The following is a 15,366-nucleotide window of genomic DNA, read 5'->3' on the forward strand; positions in this document are numbered from 1 at the left end:
AAGGCGACTACAATGGTCTGATACAGTATTTAAATTCTATACAGTGGGGACCAACTGATGATGTTACCAACAGCAAATTCAAAATGGGAAACATTCAAAGAATTTATCTTAAAAGCTACTAGGCTTTACATACCAACTAAGAAATACTGTTCAAGGTTTAGGCCTAAATGGATGTCAGATGAACTAATGAGACATATGGCAGAGAAGAAAAATGCATGGGATACATATAAATTAACATGTGACACAGAAGCCTATGATAGATATAAGCTGGTCTGTAATCAAGTTACAAAGGAGATTAGGCAGACGAAGGCAGATTACGAGAAATCTTTGGCAAAGGATGCAAAGAAAAACAGCAAAGAGTTCTTTATTTTGTAAACTTTAGAAGGAAGGGGATGAATCAGATTGGTCCACTTGATATCGATGGTTCAACTGTTGATGATCCTGCTCAGGTAGTTAACAAACTAAATGAATATTTTGCATCGACATTCACACATGAGAAGTTATTCAGCGAGGGGAATGCCAGAGGTGTATTCAACTCTGGCAGTAAGCTAGATAAGCTTGTAACAACTGAGAGTAAAGTAGAGGGAGAAATTGTTGAAGATAAACAAAAGAAAGGCACCCGGGGTGGATGGGATCTATCCAGTTATATTAAAGGAGGCAGCAAAGGAAGTAAGCAAACCCTTAGCCATAATTATGAGAGCTTCCTTGGACTCAAGGGAGGTACCCATAGACTGAAGATGTGCAGATGTGACCCCAATTCACAAAGGATGATCAAAGGCTGACACAAGTAATTATAGACCTGTGAGTTTAACTTCTGTTCCAGGAAAATTAATGGAGGCACTGGTTAAAGAAGCACTGCAGGATCATCTAGACAAGACTTCAGTTATAGCTCGGCCACAGCATGCTTTTGTTAAGGGAAAGTCTTGCCTGACCAATTTGATTGGATACTATGATGCAGTCACAAAAGAACTGGATGCAGGGAATAACTTTGATATTATATATTTGGATCTTAGCAAGGCTTTTGATACTGTTGCACATGGAAGACTGCTGCACAAATTGGAGCAGTGTGGCATTGGAGGCAAATTGTTGCTATGGATAAAGGGGTGGTTGAGGGGGAGAAGACAGAGAGTGGTAATAAATGGACACTGCACATCGTGGACTAATGTTATTAGTGGAGTCCCTCAGGGTTCAGTGTTGGTTCCATTATTGTTTTCTGTATTTATAAATGATATTAATGATGGTGTATCAAGCTTAATGTCCAAGTTTGCAGACAATACAAAGGTTGGCAGGGTTGTTAAGGACACTACTGACGCTATGCTGCTGCAACAGGATCTGGAAAGGTTTAGCAGATGGGCTGAGAGGTGGCAAATGAAGTTTAACATTGACAAATGTATAGTACTACATATGGGAAACAGCAACCCCAGAGTAGCGTATCAACTCTGTGGTACTACACTGAGAGTAGTAGAGAATGAAAAGGACCTGGGGGTAATTGTGCAGGCAGATATGAAGTTCTCTGAGCAGTGCAGACGGGCTGCAAGAGTAGCTCATGGTGTCTTGTCAGTGATATACAGGAATTTTTCTAGCAGGAATAAGGAGGTGATTATTTCCTTGTATAAGGCAATGTATAAGTTATTTCCTTGTTAGGCCACACCTTGAATACTGTATACAGGTCTGGAGGCCTCATTTCAAGAAGGATGTAGAGCTGCTGGAACAAGGAGGTGATTATTCCATTGTATAAGGCAGTGAGTGGTCTTCAACCTTTTTTTAATAATGGAACCTCTAAGTAATTAATTTTATTTGTGGCACCCCTATTCAATTTTCTCAATATATATAATATTAAAAAATATATGTTATTTATTACAATAATATAATTATAAAAATTACATTTCATAATACAAATTATATATATACAGTATATAATTTTATTCTTTGTATAGACATCAATTACAGATCACCACAAAATTAAAAAGATACTGTATACCTTTTTATAATGAAATAAACATATAAATTAAAAAATAATAAATTTAAGTAACTTAAACCCAAATTATGTGGCACCCCTGGAATGTTGTTGCGGTGCCCTAGGGTGCCGTGGCACCCTAGTTGAAAACTACTTGTATAAGGCAATGGTCAGGCCACACCTTGAGTACTGTATACAGGTCTGGAGGCCTCATTTCAAGAAGGATGTAGAGCTGCTGGAACGAATACGGCAACAAGATTAGTGAATGGAACAATGGGTTGCTCTTACGAAGAAAGGCTTAAGTTTTGCAAATTACAGTGTCTGGAGACTAGGCACCAGCAAGGTGATCTGATAGAGGTATAAAGCCTTGAATGGTTTGAGCATGCTCAATGCCGATGGGATTCTTCCTCTTTCCTCTTGCTCAGAATAATCACCTGACGGCATAAATTCAAATTGAGGAAAGACAGATGTAGGATAGAAGTGCGGAAATTTGCCTTTAGCCAGCAGGTAGTTGGTTGGTGGAACAGACTTCCATCCCTTGTTGTGGAAGTTGATAGCCTAAATAAATTTAAGGCTCAGCTGGACAGGTATTTCGAACGAATGGAGGAGTAAAATGGAAGTGGTTTTTTTTTTTTTTTTTTGGCTGATGCTGCATAAGCTTGCATCATATGCCTCTACTAATGCTAATAATCCTTAATATCTTAATCCTTAAATAATGGTAAAATGAGGGAGAGTGTAGGAATTTATTTAGCTTTATATTTATTTTATATTATTAAATATTTATTTTATTTTATATTATTAAATATTTATTTTATTTTATATTTATTTTATTTTATTTTATATTATATAATTAAATATTATTACTCAAGCGTTTAGGGCATAAGCCTCAAGCTATGAAGGAGTCTAGACTATGTATAAATATAGTGCAAATGCATCAGGAATACATAGCTATATCTGAATAAATCAGATTATTAATAAAACGGCATCGTTTTAAGTTATATCTCATATTGTGAATACCTTCACAACGAGTTGCCATGATATTGCACTACTTCGAATAAGTAACGCTTCACCTAAGGAGAAGACTAATGTTACTTATTCTCAAATGGATACCACCACCCAGACGGCACCGTTTCAGGGCTATTTGGCCCTTCTTCAGTGGGTGGGTAGGTACCCGAGTGATGCAATGATGGCAAAACAGTTATGAAGTATAACTCCACAATATGAGAGATGCCTGATGGTGTATCATATATTTAGACTCAAGCGTTTAGGGCATAAGCCTCAAGCTATGAAGGAGTCTAGACTATGTATAAATATAGTGCAAATGCATCAGGAATACATAGCTATATCTGAATAAATCAGATTATTAATAAAACGGCATCGTTTGAAGAAGGGCCAAATAGCCCTGAAACGGTGCCGTCTGGGTGGTGGTATCCATTTGAGAATAAGTAACATTAGTCTTCTCCTTAGGTGAAGCGTTACTTATTCGAAGTAGTGCAATATCATGGCAACTCGTTGTGAAGGTATTCACAATATGAGATATAACTTAAAACGATGCCGTTTTATTAATAATCTGATTTATTCAGATATAGCTATGTATTCCTGATGCATTTGCACTATATTTATACATATTATTACTCAATAATATTTAATTATAGTGATGTAAATTTTTTAAAATTTATTAACATAAAATTTATCTACTGACATCCAGTCACAATACAGCATAATAATTCTTTACATTCATATAAAAAAAATTGCCTCTAGACTTGTCTGCTAGTCTTTCACTTTTGGTCACCATTTGGAGAAGCCATTGTGCCCACTGTATCCAAGAATAGACAGAATATACTACTCATTAAATGCCAGGCAGTGTTGCAAATGTTTGCTAAGGTGTACATTGTCTCTCTTTGATCATTTTATTGGTGTATTATTGATGAGGCTAATTGGTTTCTGCTCCTGCAGATTTTTTTTTTTTTTTTTGTTTCTTTACTCTAAATATTGCATTTTTCTAATACATCAATGCATTGCAATTACCCTTTCTTCATTTTCATAGAGAAGTACTTTCAGTGTTTCCCCAAACATTTGGGGAAACACTGAAAAATCTGATGGAGCCAAGCTGTTGACAGGTGCTGAAAGGCATTGAACTGAAATAATAAATGCTGAAAGAACTGAAATAATAAATAGCTTCAATATTTGCAACAGTAAATGACAATAGGGGAAATATTTTCTTAGTACAAAACTCAATAGCTTGATAACAGTTTTAGCATATTGGTGCTATTTACCATGCTGACACATAGTAAATAGCAGCAGTATAAACACAGCAGTTACAGTTAGACCTTTGATGCAAAATCATTAAACTTTGCATTCACAAAGTGAGTTTATGATCATGTTATCTCCAATGCCAAATAACCAGGCAGTACATCATATTCAGAAACAGATACAAAAGAGTGAACATTTGCATGTTCACTCTTTTGTATGTTTGTATTTGCATCTGTTTTGTAATTAATTTTTTTTTTAATGAGCTTGATTGATTAACCTTTGGATAATAGGATGTTGATTACATAAATATATTCCTGTTAAATGACTAGTATTTTATTAATTATTACTTTTTATTTTGGTTTGCAGATATCAACAGATAGTCACATTTGGACAGATGTGGGTCTACCCAAGATTGCCACTCAAGTTTAATGTTCTCTTTCAAAGGTGTCAGGTTTCATTTCAAGTCTCATCGATACCTTTCAAAAATAAAAATATTCCTAAATGGACTTGTACAGAAAGTTGGTACAGGCCATTTAAAGCACCTTTATCCAACTACCTATTCAGAACTTATACTTCTCAGTCTAATATAGCAACACCCAACAGTGACTCAGAATGGATTATGATTTTTAAATTTCCTTATATTTTACATGCTAGGCTACTAAGTCGTTTCAAACTGTATCAGACTTTGCTTACAATGGCAATTATTCCTCCTTCCTGTTTTTTTTATATAACAGAAGTCATTACATTGGATAGTTTAAAATATTGCATTGGTATATCGACACTTGCATGTATTATGTTGTATGTTATGGGAAGCTTTTTCCGTCGTCTTATTGGCATTATGTATATAAACAAAAGTCACAACATGGTAAAAGTAGCTCACCTGACTTTTTTTGGACTACGCCATGATGTGATTATTCCACTTAACGATATTATTCCTTTCTCAGTGTGTAATGAATATCCCACAGATTTCTATGTAAAACTTCATCGGTATAGTACAAAAGAATATTTATATTTCAGTTTAAAATTTGGAGGGATAATTAAACCTGATTTATTTTCTTATGTTTTTGGAAGTGTAGATTAAGAAAGCATGTATATAATCTATTGAAATAAACTGAAAAATATGTATATAATATGATGTCTTTTAAAAATCTTGATAACATTATTAATTTCAGTCCTAGTCCATGTGACACTACTGTTGCATAACCTGAGATGAGCTTCCAATTAGATTATTTAAATCAGTGCTATGTGACTGTTCTGGACAAAACACATATTCAGAAGATGCACCTTATGTTTTAGAATAGGTACCTTTCACTGCATAGTGTTCCTGTGCTCCCTCAAATTTCATACAGGCACCTTTTTTTTTTTTTTTTTCAGAGGTAATCACAAGATTCCATCTGAAAAAAAAAGGTTCCTAGAAAAGAACTTTTCTTTCAGGAATGCCTCCTGAATACCATTTTTATTTGTTTATCTCCCAAAAAAATGGTGTTCAGGAGGCATTGTTCATTGTTGTTCTGTTGGATTCAGACCATTTTCATGTTGTTAGTTGATTATGATGGAACAATGCTGTGATCCCACACACATATGCACACACATGCAATCCTGAGTAGTGCAGGATTTTTAATTTGGGTTGGGTAAAGGATATCATTTATCAGAAATGCATCCAAATTCCATTATATCCATTTCCCCTAATATCAGTTCTGATTCCCCTTGTGCCAATAAGTGGCACAAGATTAAATTTTAATTGGACATGTTACATGCCAAGAATGGTTGCATTGAAGGTGTACTGATGATTAAGTGATTCTATATGACTTCCAATCAGAAATCATATAAAACCATTCAAATATTACAGTATAAATATATATCACAGCACACCATACTGCCAATGGCAGATTTAGATATTCCGGGAGCCTGATGTCCTTTATATGTAAAATCCATCTGACAGTATTCATCTACAGTTAAGTTCCGTAGCCAAGTGGTCAAGAGCAGGAGTACAGTAGCACACTCTTTGAATAGATTGGAGTTCAAGCCTCCCCTCCCCCAACTGCTAAATATGGTCGATCTGCCAACCCACACTGGACCAGTGTGACAGATTATGGTCCATTTCCCTCAACATGAATTGTTGAGGAGGCTTCTGTCCTGCAATGGATTGATAATAGCTGCAGTTATCTTCTTTTTTTTTTTTTTTTTTTTTCCAAGCACAGACATCGTAGTCTGTTGAGCACAAGACTGGAAACAATTTGCATGAAAAACCAGCAGACTGTTTCAAGATATTGAGAAAGATAGTTTTTTTATTTATTTATGATTAGGCTAACATATTTCCAAGCAGTTCTGGGTGTAACTTACCAAATAAAATCGATCATCAAAGCAATTACATCTCACATGCTATAATGACACGATAGGAGGGAGTATATGATGAGAGCCTTGTCGATCAATTCGGCCTTGGAAAGATTGTGCAAGGCTCAAAGGGTAGATTTCAGCCTGGTCTGTACTTGTTAACAGAAAGGATTGCTTCTACAGGGATGGGATACACTTAAATAGAAAGGGTACAAGAATATTTGCTGATGCTATCGAGGCAGTGTTAGTGGGTCGGAAAACTGCTAGCTTGGGGGTATACAAGGACTAACAGATTAACAGTAGCCACTGGCAGAGGTGAAAGTGATCCTTGCACTGCTTCTATTGGAAAGTGCAGAAGCCTGGAAAACAAGATGCAGGATATTTTAGAGACTGCTGGGAGTCATTGCAGTACAAGTAAACACATGGGTTGTGTTGTGTTAGGAGTTTGGTAAATAAATTTTATGAATTTGAGGTATTGCTCAAAGCATCAAAGGCGGATATTGTTGAGATATCAGAGACATGGTGTTACACAGATATAAGGAATGCAGAACTGGAATTTGAGGAGTACAACATCTACAGAAAGGATAGGGAGGGAGGAGGGGTTATGCTATTAGTCAAGAAACACATAAAATCCAAGGAAGTGAAGCCAGTCGACATCGCTGGACAGTGCAGTGTCGAGTCAGTTTGGTGTGACATAAGCATTGGGAGATCAAAATTGAGAGTAGGAGTGTGCTATACGCCTAATGACTCTGATGAGTATAATAAGAAACTGTACAGGAAATAGAGTGGGCCAATAAATCAGAGAGACTTATAATGGGGGATTTTAATTTCCCAGATATTGACTGGAATTTGTGGGTTGGTCACTAACACACTAGCAGGGCTTTTGTGCATTTATTTGGTTGATTGTTTTCTACATCAGCATGTTCGGGAGGCAGCTAGAGGGAGTAATACTCTTGATTTGATTATCAGTAGTGATTCTTCATGCATTAAGAATCTACAGATAGAGGAATCATTAGGTGGCAGTGATCACAGTGTGCTGAAGTGGGATTTACTCAAAGAGGTAACTACCATCAGGGGTAAAGGGAAGGGTTATTGCTTTTGTAAAGGTGACTATGATGGTCTGAGACAGTATTTAAATTCTATACAGTGGGACCAACTGATGATGTTACCAACAGCAAATTCAAAATGGGAAGCATTCAAAGAACTTATCTTGGAAGCTACTAGGCTTTACATACCAACTAAGAAATATTATTCAAGGTTTAGGCCTAAATGGATGTCAGATGAACTAATGAGACATATGGCAGAGAAGAAAAATGCTTGGGATATATATAAATTAACACGTGACACAGAAGCCTATGATAGACATAAGTTGATCTGTAACCAAGTTACAAAGAAGGTTAGGCAGGCGAAGGCAGATTACGAGAAATCCATGGCAAGGGATGCAAAGAAAAACAGCAAAGAGTTCTTTACTTATGTAAACTCTAGAAGGAAGGGGATGAATCAGATTGGTCCACTTGATATCGATGGTTCAACTGTTGATGATCCTGCTCAGGTAGCTAACAAACTAAATGAATATTTTGCATTGACATTCACACATGAGGAGTTATTCAGCAAGGGGAATGCCAGAGGTATATTCAACTCTGGCAGTAAGCTAGATAATCTTGTAATAACTGAGAGTAAAGTGGAGGAGAAATTGTTGAAGATAAACACAAGAAAGGCACCTGGGGTGGATGGGATCTATCCAGTTATATTAAAGGAGGCAGCAAAGGAAGTAAGCAAACCCTTAGCCATAATTATGAGAGCATCCTTGGGCTCAGGGGAGGTACCCATAGACTGGAAATGTGCAAATGTGTCCCCAATTCACAAAGGAGGATCAAAGGCTGACACAAGTAATTATAGACCTGTGAGTTTAACTTCTGTTCCAGGAAAATTAATGGAGGCACTGGTTAAAGAAGCACTGCAGGATCATCTAGACAAGTCTTCAGTTATAGCTCGGACACAGCATGGTTTTGTTAAGGGGAAGTCTTGCCTGACCAATTTGATTGGATACTATGATGCAATCACAAAAGAACTAGATGCAGGGAATAACTTTGATATTATATACTTGGATCTTAGAAAGGCTTTTGATACTGTTGCACATGGAAGACTGCTGCACAAATTGGAGTAGTGTGGCATTGGAGGCAAATGGCTGCTATGGCAAATGGGGGAGAAGACAGAGAGTGGTAATCAATGGACACTGCTCATCGTGGACTAATGTTATCAGTGGAGTCCCTCAGGGTTCAGTGTTGGGTCCATTATTGTTTTCTGTATTTATAAATAATATTAATGATGGTATATCAAGCTTAATATCCAAGTTTGCAGACGATACAAAAGTTGGCAGGGTTGTTAAGGACACTATTGACGCTATGCTGCTGCAACAGGATCTGAAAAGGTTGAGCAGATGGGCTGAGAGGTGGCAAATGAAGTTTAACATTGACAAATGTAAAGTACAGGCATACCTCGGTTAACGTTACCTCTGATAACGAAGTTGGCAATTTCGAGCCCCATTTAACATTAAAAAAAATATATTCCAGTTTAATCACCTGAAATCTGAACAAACTGAAGAAATTACGGAAACCTTTGGGGCTTCTCGTGGTTGGTTCGAGAAATTTAAAAAATGGGCCAGGATTCATAGTGTAAAATTAACAGGAGAAGCTGCAAAGTTTCCAGAAAAACTAAAGGAAATAATTGAACGTGAAAATTTTCCATTGGTGTTCAATGTTGACGAAAGCGGTTTGTTCTGGAAACGGCTACTAACAAAAAGCTTCATTTCTATTGAAGAAAAATCAGCTGCTGGGTTCAAAGCAGCCAAAGACCGTTTAACGTTAGTCTTTGGATCAAATGCCTCTGGCGATTATAAATTAAAACTGTTATTAGTTTACCATTCAGAAAATCCGAGGGCGTTAAAAGGTAACATAAAAATGAATTTACCTGTAATATGGATAGCAAATAGAAAAGCATGGGTTACCAAGGAGTTATTTACTGATTGGTTTGTTAACCACTTTTGTCCTGAAGTAAAACGGTATTGTCAAAAAAAAAACAACTTTGAAGAAAAAGCTCTTTTGTTGTTAGACAATGCTCCGGGACATCCTACTGATCTTAACACATTGGACACATGCATTCCTGTCAAAGTTGTGTTTCTTCCAGCAAACACAACTTCCCTGATTCAACCATTGGATCAGGGAGTAATAGCATCATTTAAAGCTTTTCTATTTAAGAATACTTAAATAGAAAAGAAAACAGTTTTCCCAGCCCGAGTAAAAGGGTTAGGGTTGGCGTAAGGAAGGGCATCCGGCCGTAAAAAAAATTCATGCCAAAACACTACAAACGCTGACCTCATATATAAAAATTGGAAAAAGGCGAGGACAAAAAAAAAGAAAACAGTTGGATCTGCGTCGAACATTAAGCAGTTTAACTGAACTAGAGGATAAAGAGGAAGTGACAGTTAAAACGTTTTGGAAAAACTACACCATTAAAAACGCAATTGAAAACATTGATAGTTCTTGGAAAGAAGTCACTAAGAAATGCTTAGATGGAATTTGGCGCAAAATATGGCCAGAAGTTGTACTAGAAGAAGAAAATAACATCCAAGAAATTAGAAATGAAGTTATCCAGATGGTTCAATCAATAGGTTTCGAAAATGTCGATGAAGAGGATGTTAGAAATTTATTGAATACAGAAGATGATGGTTTTTCAGTGGAAGATTTAGAAAACCTTGTTAGCAACGAAGACAAAGATAATGAAGACGAAGTTAAAGAAGTTCCTGCCGAAAAAGTGTTAACAACCAAAAATTTAAAAAGGTGCTTAAATGACATTGAAAACGTTTTAAATTTTTTTAGTGAAAATGATTCTGATTTAGGAAGAAGTGTTATTGTTAAGCGATCAGTGTTAAATGCAATAACTCCGTATAGGCAATTGTTAAATGAAAGAGAAAAAGAGCATAAACAATCAACTTTAGACTCTTATTTTAAAATGTGATTTCACTTTGTATGTAAGTTGACTGTTTATTTAATAAAACTTTTCTTTGTTCGAAAAAAAAGCTTTTCATGTTCTTTACGTAGGAACGTATCCCTATTCTGGCCATAGTATTTTTACTTCTGAAAACGAAGTTTCGCTTAACGAAGTAATTTCGTGGAACGCATCCTATTCGTTATTCGAGGTATGCCATACCACATATGGGAAACAGCAACCCCAGAGCAATGTATCAACTCTGTGGTATTACACTGACAGTGATAGAGAATGAAAAGGACCTGGGGGTAATTGTGCAGGCAGATATGAAGTTCTCTGAGCAGTGCAGACGAGCTGCAAGAGTAGCTCATGGAGTATTGTCAATGATATACAGGAATTTTTCCAGCAGGGATAAGGAGGTGATTATTCCCTTGTATAAGGCAATGGTGAGTCCACACCTTAAGTACTGTATACAGGTCTGGAGGCCTCATTTCAAGAAGGATGTAGAGCTGCTGGAACGAGTACAGAGAAGGGCAACAAGGTTAGTGAATGGAATATGGGTTGCTCTTATGAAGAAAGGCTTAAGTTTTGCAAATTACAGTGTCTGGAGACTAGGCACTGGCGAGGTGATCTGATAGAGGTGTATAAAGCCTTGAATGGTTTGAGCATGCTCAATGCTGATGGCATTCTGCCTCTTGCTCAGAATTATCACCTGAGAGGGCATAAATTCAAATTGAGGAAAGACAGATGTAGGATAGATGTCCGGAAATTTGTCTTTAGCCAATGGGTAGTTGATTGGTGGAACAGACTTCCATCTTTTGTTGTGGAAGTTGATAGCCTAAATAAATTTAAGGCTCAGCTGGACAGGTATTTCGAACAAACGGAGGGGTGAAGTGGAAGTTTTTTTTGTTTTTTTTCTGGCTGATGCTGCATAAGCTTGCTTTCTTGCATCATATGCCTCTACTAATGCTAATGTGCCATCTCCCAATGCCCATTTCAGTATATGCACAAATTTATTTGACATCTTGTTAACTGTTAAGTGAAAATTCAGTTATGCATATGAAATCCATGCACTGGCATGTTACACTCTTTCTCACTTGTGTCATTTCAGTTTATACTTGTCCATGAGTATACACTGCATATTTTTATTACCCATACAGTAAACAAATTAATGCAAAAAACAAAAGACAATAGCATTTCAAAAAAAATTAAAGCATAAAGTTTTGGCAAAAATGGTTCTAATGTGGATCCAGCCATAAAAAGAAGCTGAATGTTCAAAAGAAAATTGATCAGATAAGCAGTTACAGATTTATTTTATAAGACAAAAAGAAGCAATCTAAGCAATTGAGATTACATTCATTCTTTAAAAAAACCAGCCCAGTACAAATCCCCCCTAATACTTCCTCCAGTTGAAAAAATTAGCTGTCAAAAACAAAACAGTATTACTCATATATGTTTTTTCAATAAATTATTCAATTAAAGCATACATGACCTTTGTGTTTTAATGTTATTTACCAGTCATGGCATAATATGTATTGATAAAAATAAGTTTAAAGGTCATCCTCCATAAGTTTTTATGGAGGATGACCTTTCCGCATCCTCCGTGTTTGGTGGTCACGGGCTCGAACCCCAGTCTAATCAAGAAACGTGTGCTATGCGCTGCCCACCTGGCTACAGAGGCGCATATTTTTTTTTTTTTTTTTTTGTCTGTCATGTGGGTAAAAATAAACTCTTGGCAGAATAACCTTGCTATCCCTACCTCAGTTATTATCTCTAGGCCAGACCTGAAAAGAAAAATCTTTTTGGTCACTACAATTAGGAAATATCCTAAAGATCTTTCCTCTTAGCAGACACAAGGTAGTGTTCGCTAGACCATAAAATTTTCTGGAATTACCACATCCATACATGGCTTTCATTTTGGTTGGAATCAGGTGAAGTTAAAGTAATTATGGCTGAGAAATCACCAAATATCAATCAATCTCTCTCTCTAGAATTATTGTGTAATTCCATCATTAACCAAGATCAGCCATTTTGATGTTGAAATTTGGTTACAAATCTGGTTTTTTTTTGGTTTTTTTTTTATATTAAAATCGTATATTTTTATTTAATTTCTGAAAATATAACTCCCTTTAGATCTATCAGCAAGCAAAATGCAAATCGCAAAACCCATGTACTCTACTTCAAACATGCAATTGGATGACTCTATTAATAATATAAACACTGCTGCTTGAAACACAGTGTGAATATAGCATTTGCCATCAATAATTGTACAAGACAGGTGCCACTCAACACATGTATAATTAAGCATAACCCGATTCCTGCATTTTTCTTGTTTGCATGATAATTAGCAGAAATGTATGGAATTTTCATTGGAAAAATCAAAGCTGAAATTCTTAACAGCAATTAAGAATTTCAGTTGTGTAAATGGCATAGATGAATGGGAGTTTGTTGACCCCATTCATATATGCTATTATCACACCTGGATTGGATTTAATTTTTTTTCCTTTTTATTTTTACATATAAATATAAATGATAATAATTATGAGAATTAATAGAGGAATATATATGAAAGTTGACAATGCAATTAAAAAATTTATTTCAGAGATAGTCATTAAACTTGTACATGCAATAATGGAAAATTAAATTTGCACATTAGGTATTTTTTAAATCATTAAACTTAACAAACTTAAAATTAAATTCTTTTAATACTGAATGGAAATTAAATTTATGGTAATAACAATAATGAATACAGCAAAAGTACAGTTAACAAACACTCTTTATGCAAGTAAATAGTGTATGTTATTTGTATTAGTGTATGCGAGTATGAATTTAGTGAGATATTAATGTTATCTCACTATTAATGTTATCTCTCATTAAGGATGCTTCTTGATTTCCTCTCACTATATATTTCAACTGTTGACAGCTCTTGGGGCTATTAACCCTGTGACAGTGTATATGACCAAAATGCCCTATAAAAAAAAAGGGGTAAACTGCAGCCATTATCAACCCACTGCAGGATGAAAGCCTCCTCAACAATTTATGTTGAGGGAACTGGACCATAATCTGCCATGCTGATCCAGTCTGGGTTGGCAGATCAGCCGTATTTAGCAGTCAGGGACCTGAATCCCAGTCTACTCAAAGAGTGTGTGTGTGTGTGTGTGCTACTGCACTCCCGCTCCTGACCCACTCACAGCTATAGTGGTCATTAAATATAAATCAAAAATTATCTACCAGCTATTACATTATAGATAAAAATTATCTATAATGTAATAGCCATTTTGTGCTTTGCTACAGAGTTAATGGTGCTCTACCTGGCTTTGGAAGAATAGTCACATTACCTTCTGTCCTCCACTGGCATATGATGCTCCCAACGGTTGATTTTGGGTGCATCATTTTCTGCTATCTGACAAATGAACATATCCTATAAGACAATGTACTATCACAGCCCTTGCAAAGGGATTTAGGTCTATTTCTTGTCCCATCTAACTGATATTGAGAGCACGATTTTTATATCCTATTTTTAACTAATACTGTCATCTTCCTGTTGTGTGACCCCTGGAATTATCTGTTACTTTCCAGGAATAAGGTGCCCTAATGAAAGATAGTGTTTACATTATCTTTTATTAGGGCACCTTTATTTGTTATTATATATTATTTGTATTTAATGTACATATGGTATTTACACTATATGTACTGAATACAAAATTAATTATGATTTTATTTATTCGTATCTTTTAATATTAATTAAAATACGTAACTTTCAGTGGAAAGTGTTACATATTTTAAAGTATGAAGACAAATTACAGAAGTAATCTCCATTCTCTAAGTCAAATTTCAAATTGACTTTTTTCATTTCTGAAATGAAAAATTAAACAGAGAATACATTAAAAAAATTTTGTGAAAGGAGTGGTGAGATCCAAGTGATTAAACTCTATGCAAACTAAGCTTACATTAAGAAAATAAACTGAAATGTTTTCAAAATACCTATCTGCCAAATGTCATGGGACCTCTGTTTGCAGGAAATTGTGTGACTGAAGTGTGCAAATATTTTAGCATAATGTGCAGCAAAATACTGACATGAATTTTCATGGCGGTTGGTTGTTGAGTTTTAAGAGCATGTTGCTCTGTGTATATTGTCTGTAAATTGAGTGTGTTCTGAGGTCAATTTTCTGTTTGCTGGATGAAAAATTTGAATTTCTGGGATAAAAAAAACATGCTACCCTATCCTGAGACCAACTAACCCAGCCATGTTATGAAAAAGACCCATAAAAATTCTTCTCATCAACAGGATTTGAGCTCAGGTCTTTTCCACCCGGTGTGAGGAGGACAGCAATTCTAACAGCTGTGCTACCCATGAGGGCTTTTTTCATGGTGGTACTCAGAGTCATAGCTAGGTTTTCGGCACCCGTGGCAAATTCATGGCTACGTGCCTTTTTTCGATAATTGGTAAAATAATAAATAATAAGTACAGTCGGACCTCTGTATAACAAACTTCTTTATAGCAAATATTTTTCTATTTAGAGATAAATGTTTTCTTTTTCCAAATTTTTTTAGAATTTGCTAAAGAATTTTATTCTTTACCAAATTTTTTTATTTCTTCATTTTATGGAAACGAAAATTTTCTTCATTCGTAGAACAAAGAAAATTTCCATATAATGACTGCATTACGAGACAACTGGGTACACATCGTTCGCACCTATAGCCTTCAAGCAAGCAACAGTGCTGTTGTTACACCCGAATTAAAAGATAAAGATATTACCATCTGCAATTCAGTGGCACTCGTAAAACCTATCCAACTATCTGTCCCACATACTGAGAAGTCGAGCTGGTCAACT

The 15,366-nt window shown here is 35.7% G+C and overlaps 1 protein-coding gene across 1 annotated transcript; it reads left to right on the forward strand.

The window, feature by feature from the left end:
* Positions 1 to 4,580: 4,580 nt before the first annotated feature.
* Positions 4,581 to 5,291, forward strand: LOC150076759 (transmembrane protein 186). The gene has a single exon (XM_090386641.1). It carries the CDS (start codon positions 4,605 to 4,607, stop codon positions 5,289 to 5,291), a length of 687 nt encoding a protein of 228 aa, XP_090242767.1. The 5' UTR covers positions 4,581 to 4,604.
* Positions 5,292 to 15,366: the final 10,075 nt, after the last annotated feature.

The sequence above is a fragment of the Mastigoproctus giganteus genome, chromosome 12, assembly GCF_048544385.1.
Source record: "Mastigoproctus giganteus isolate SK-2022 chromosome 12, ASM4854438v1, whole genome shotgun sequence".
NCBI classification, from domain to species: Eukaryota; Metazoa; Arthropoda; class Arachnida; order Uropygi; family Thelyphonidae; genus Mastigoproctus; species Mastigoproctus giganteus.

Excerpts from the sequence above, each read along its gene's own strand:
- LOC150076759 (XM_090386641.1), top strand. The coding sequence starts at position 4,605 with ATGTGGGTCTACCCAAGATTGCCACTCAAGTTTAATGTTCTCTTTCAA.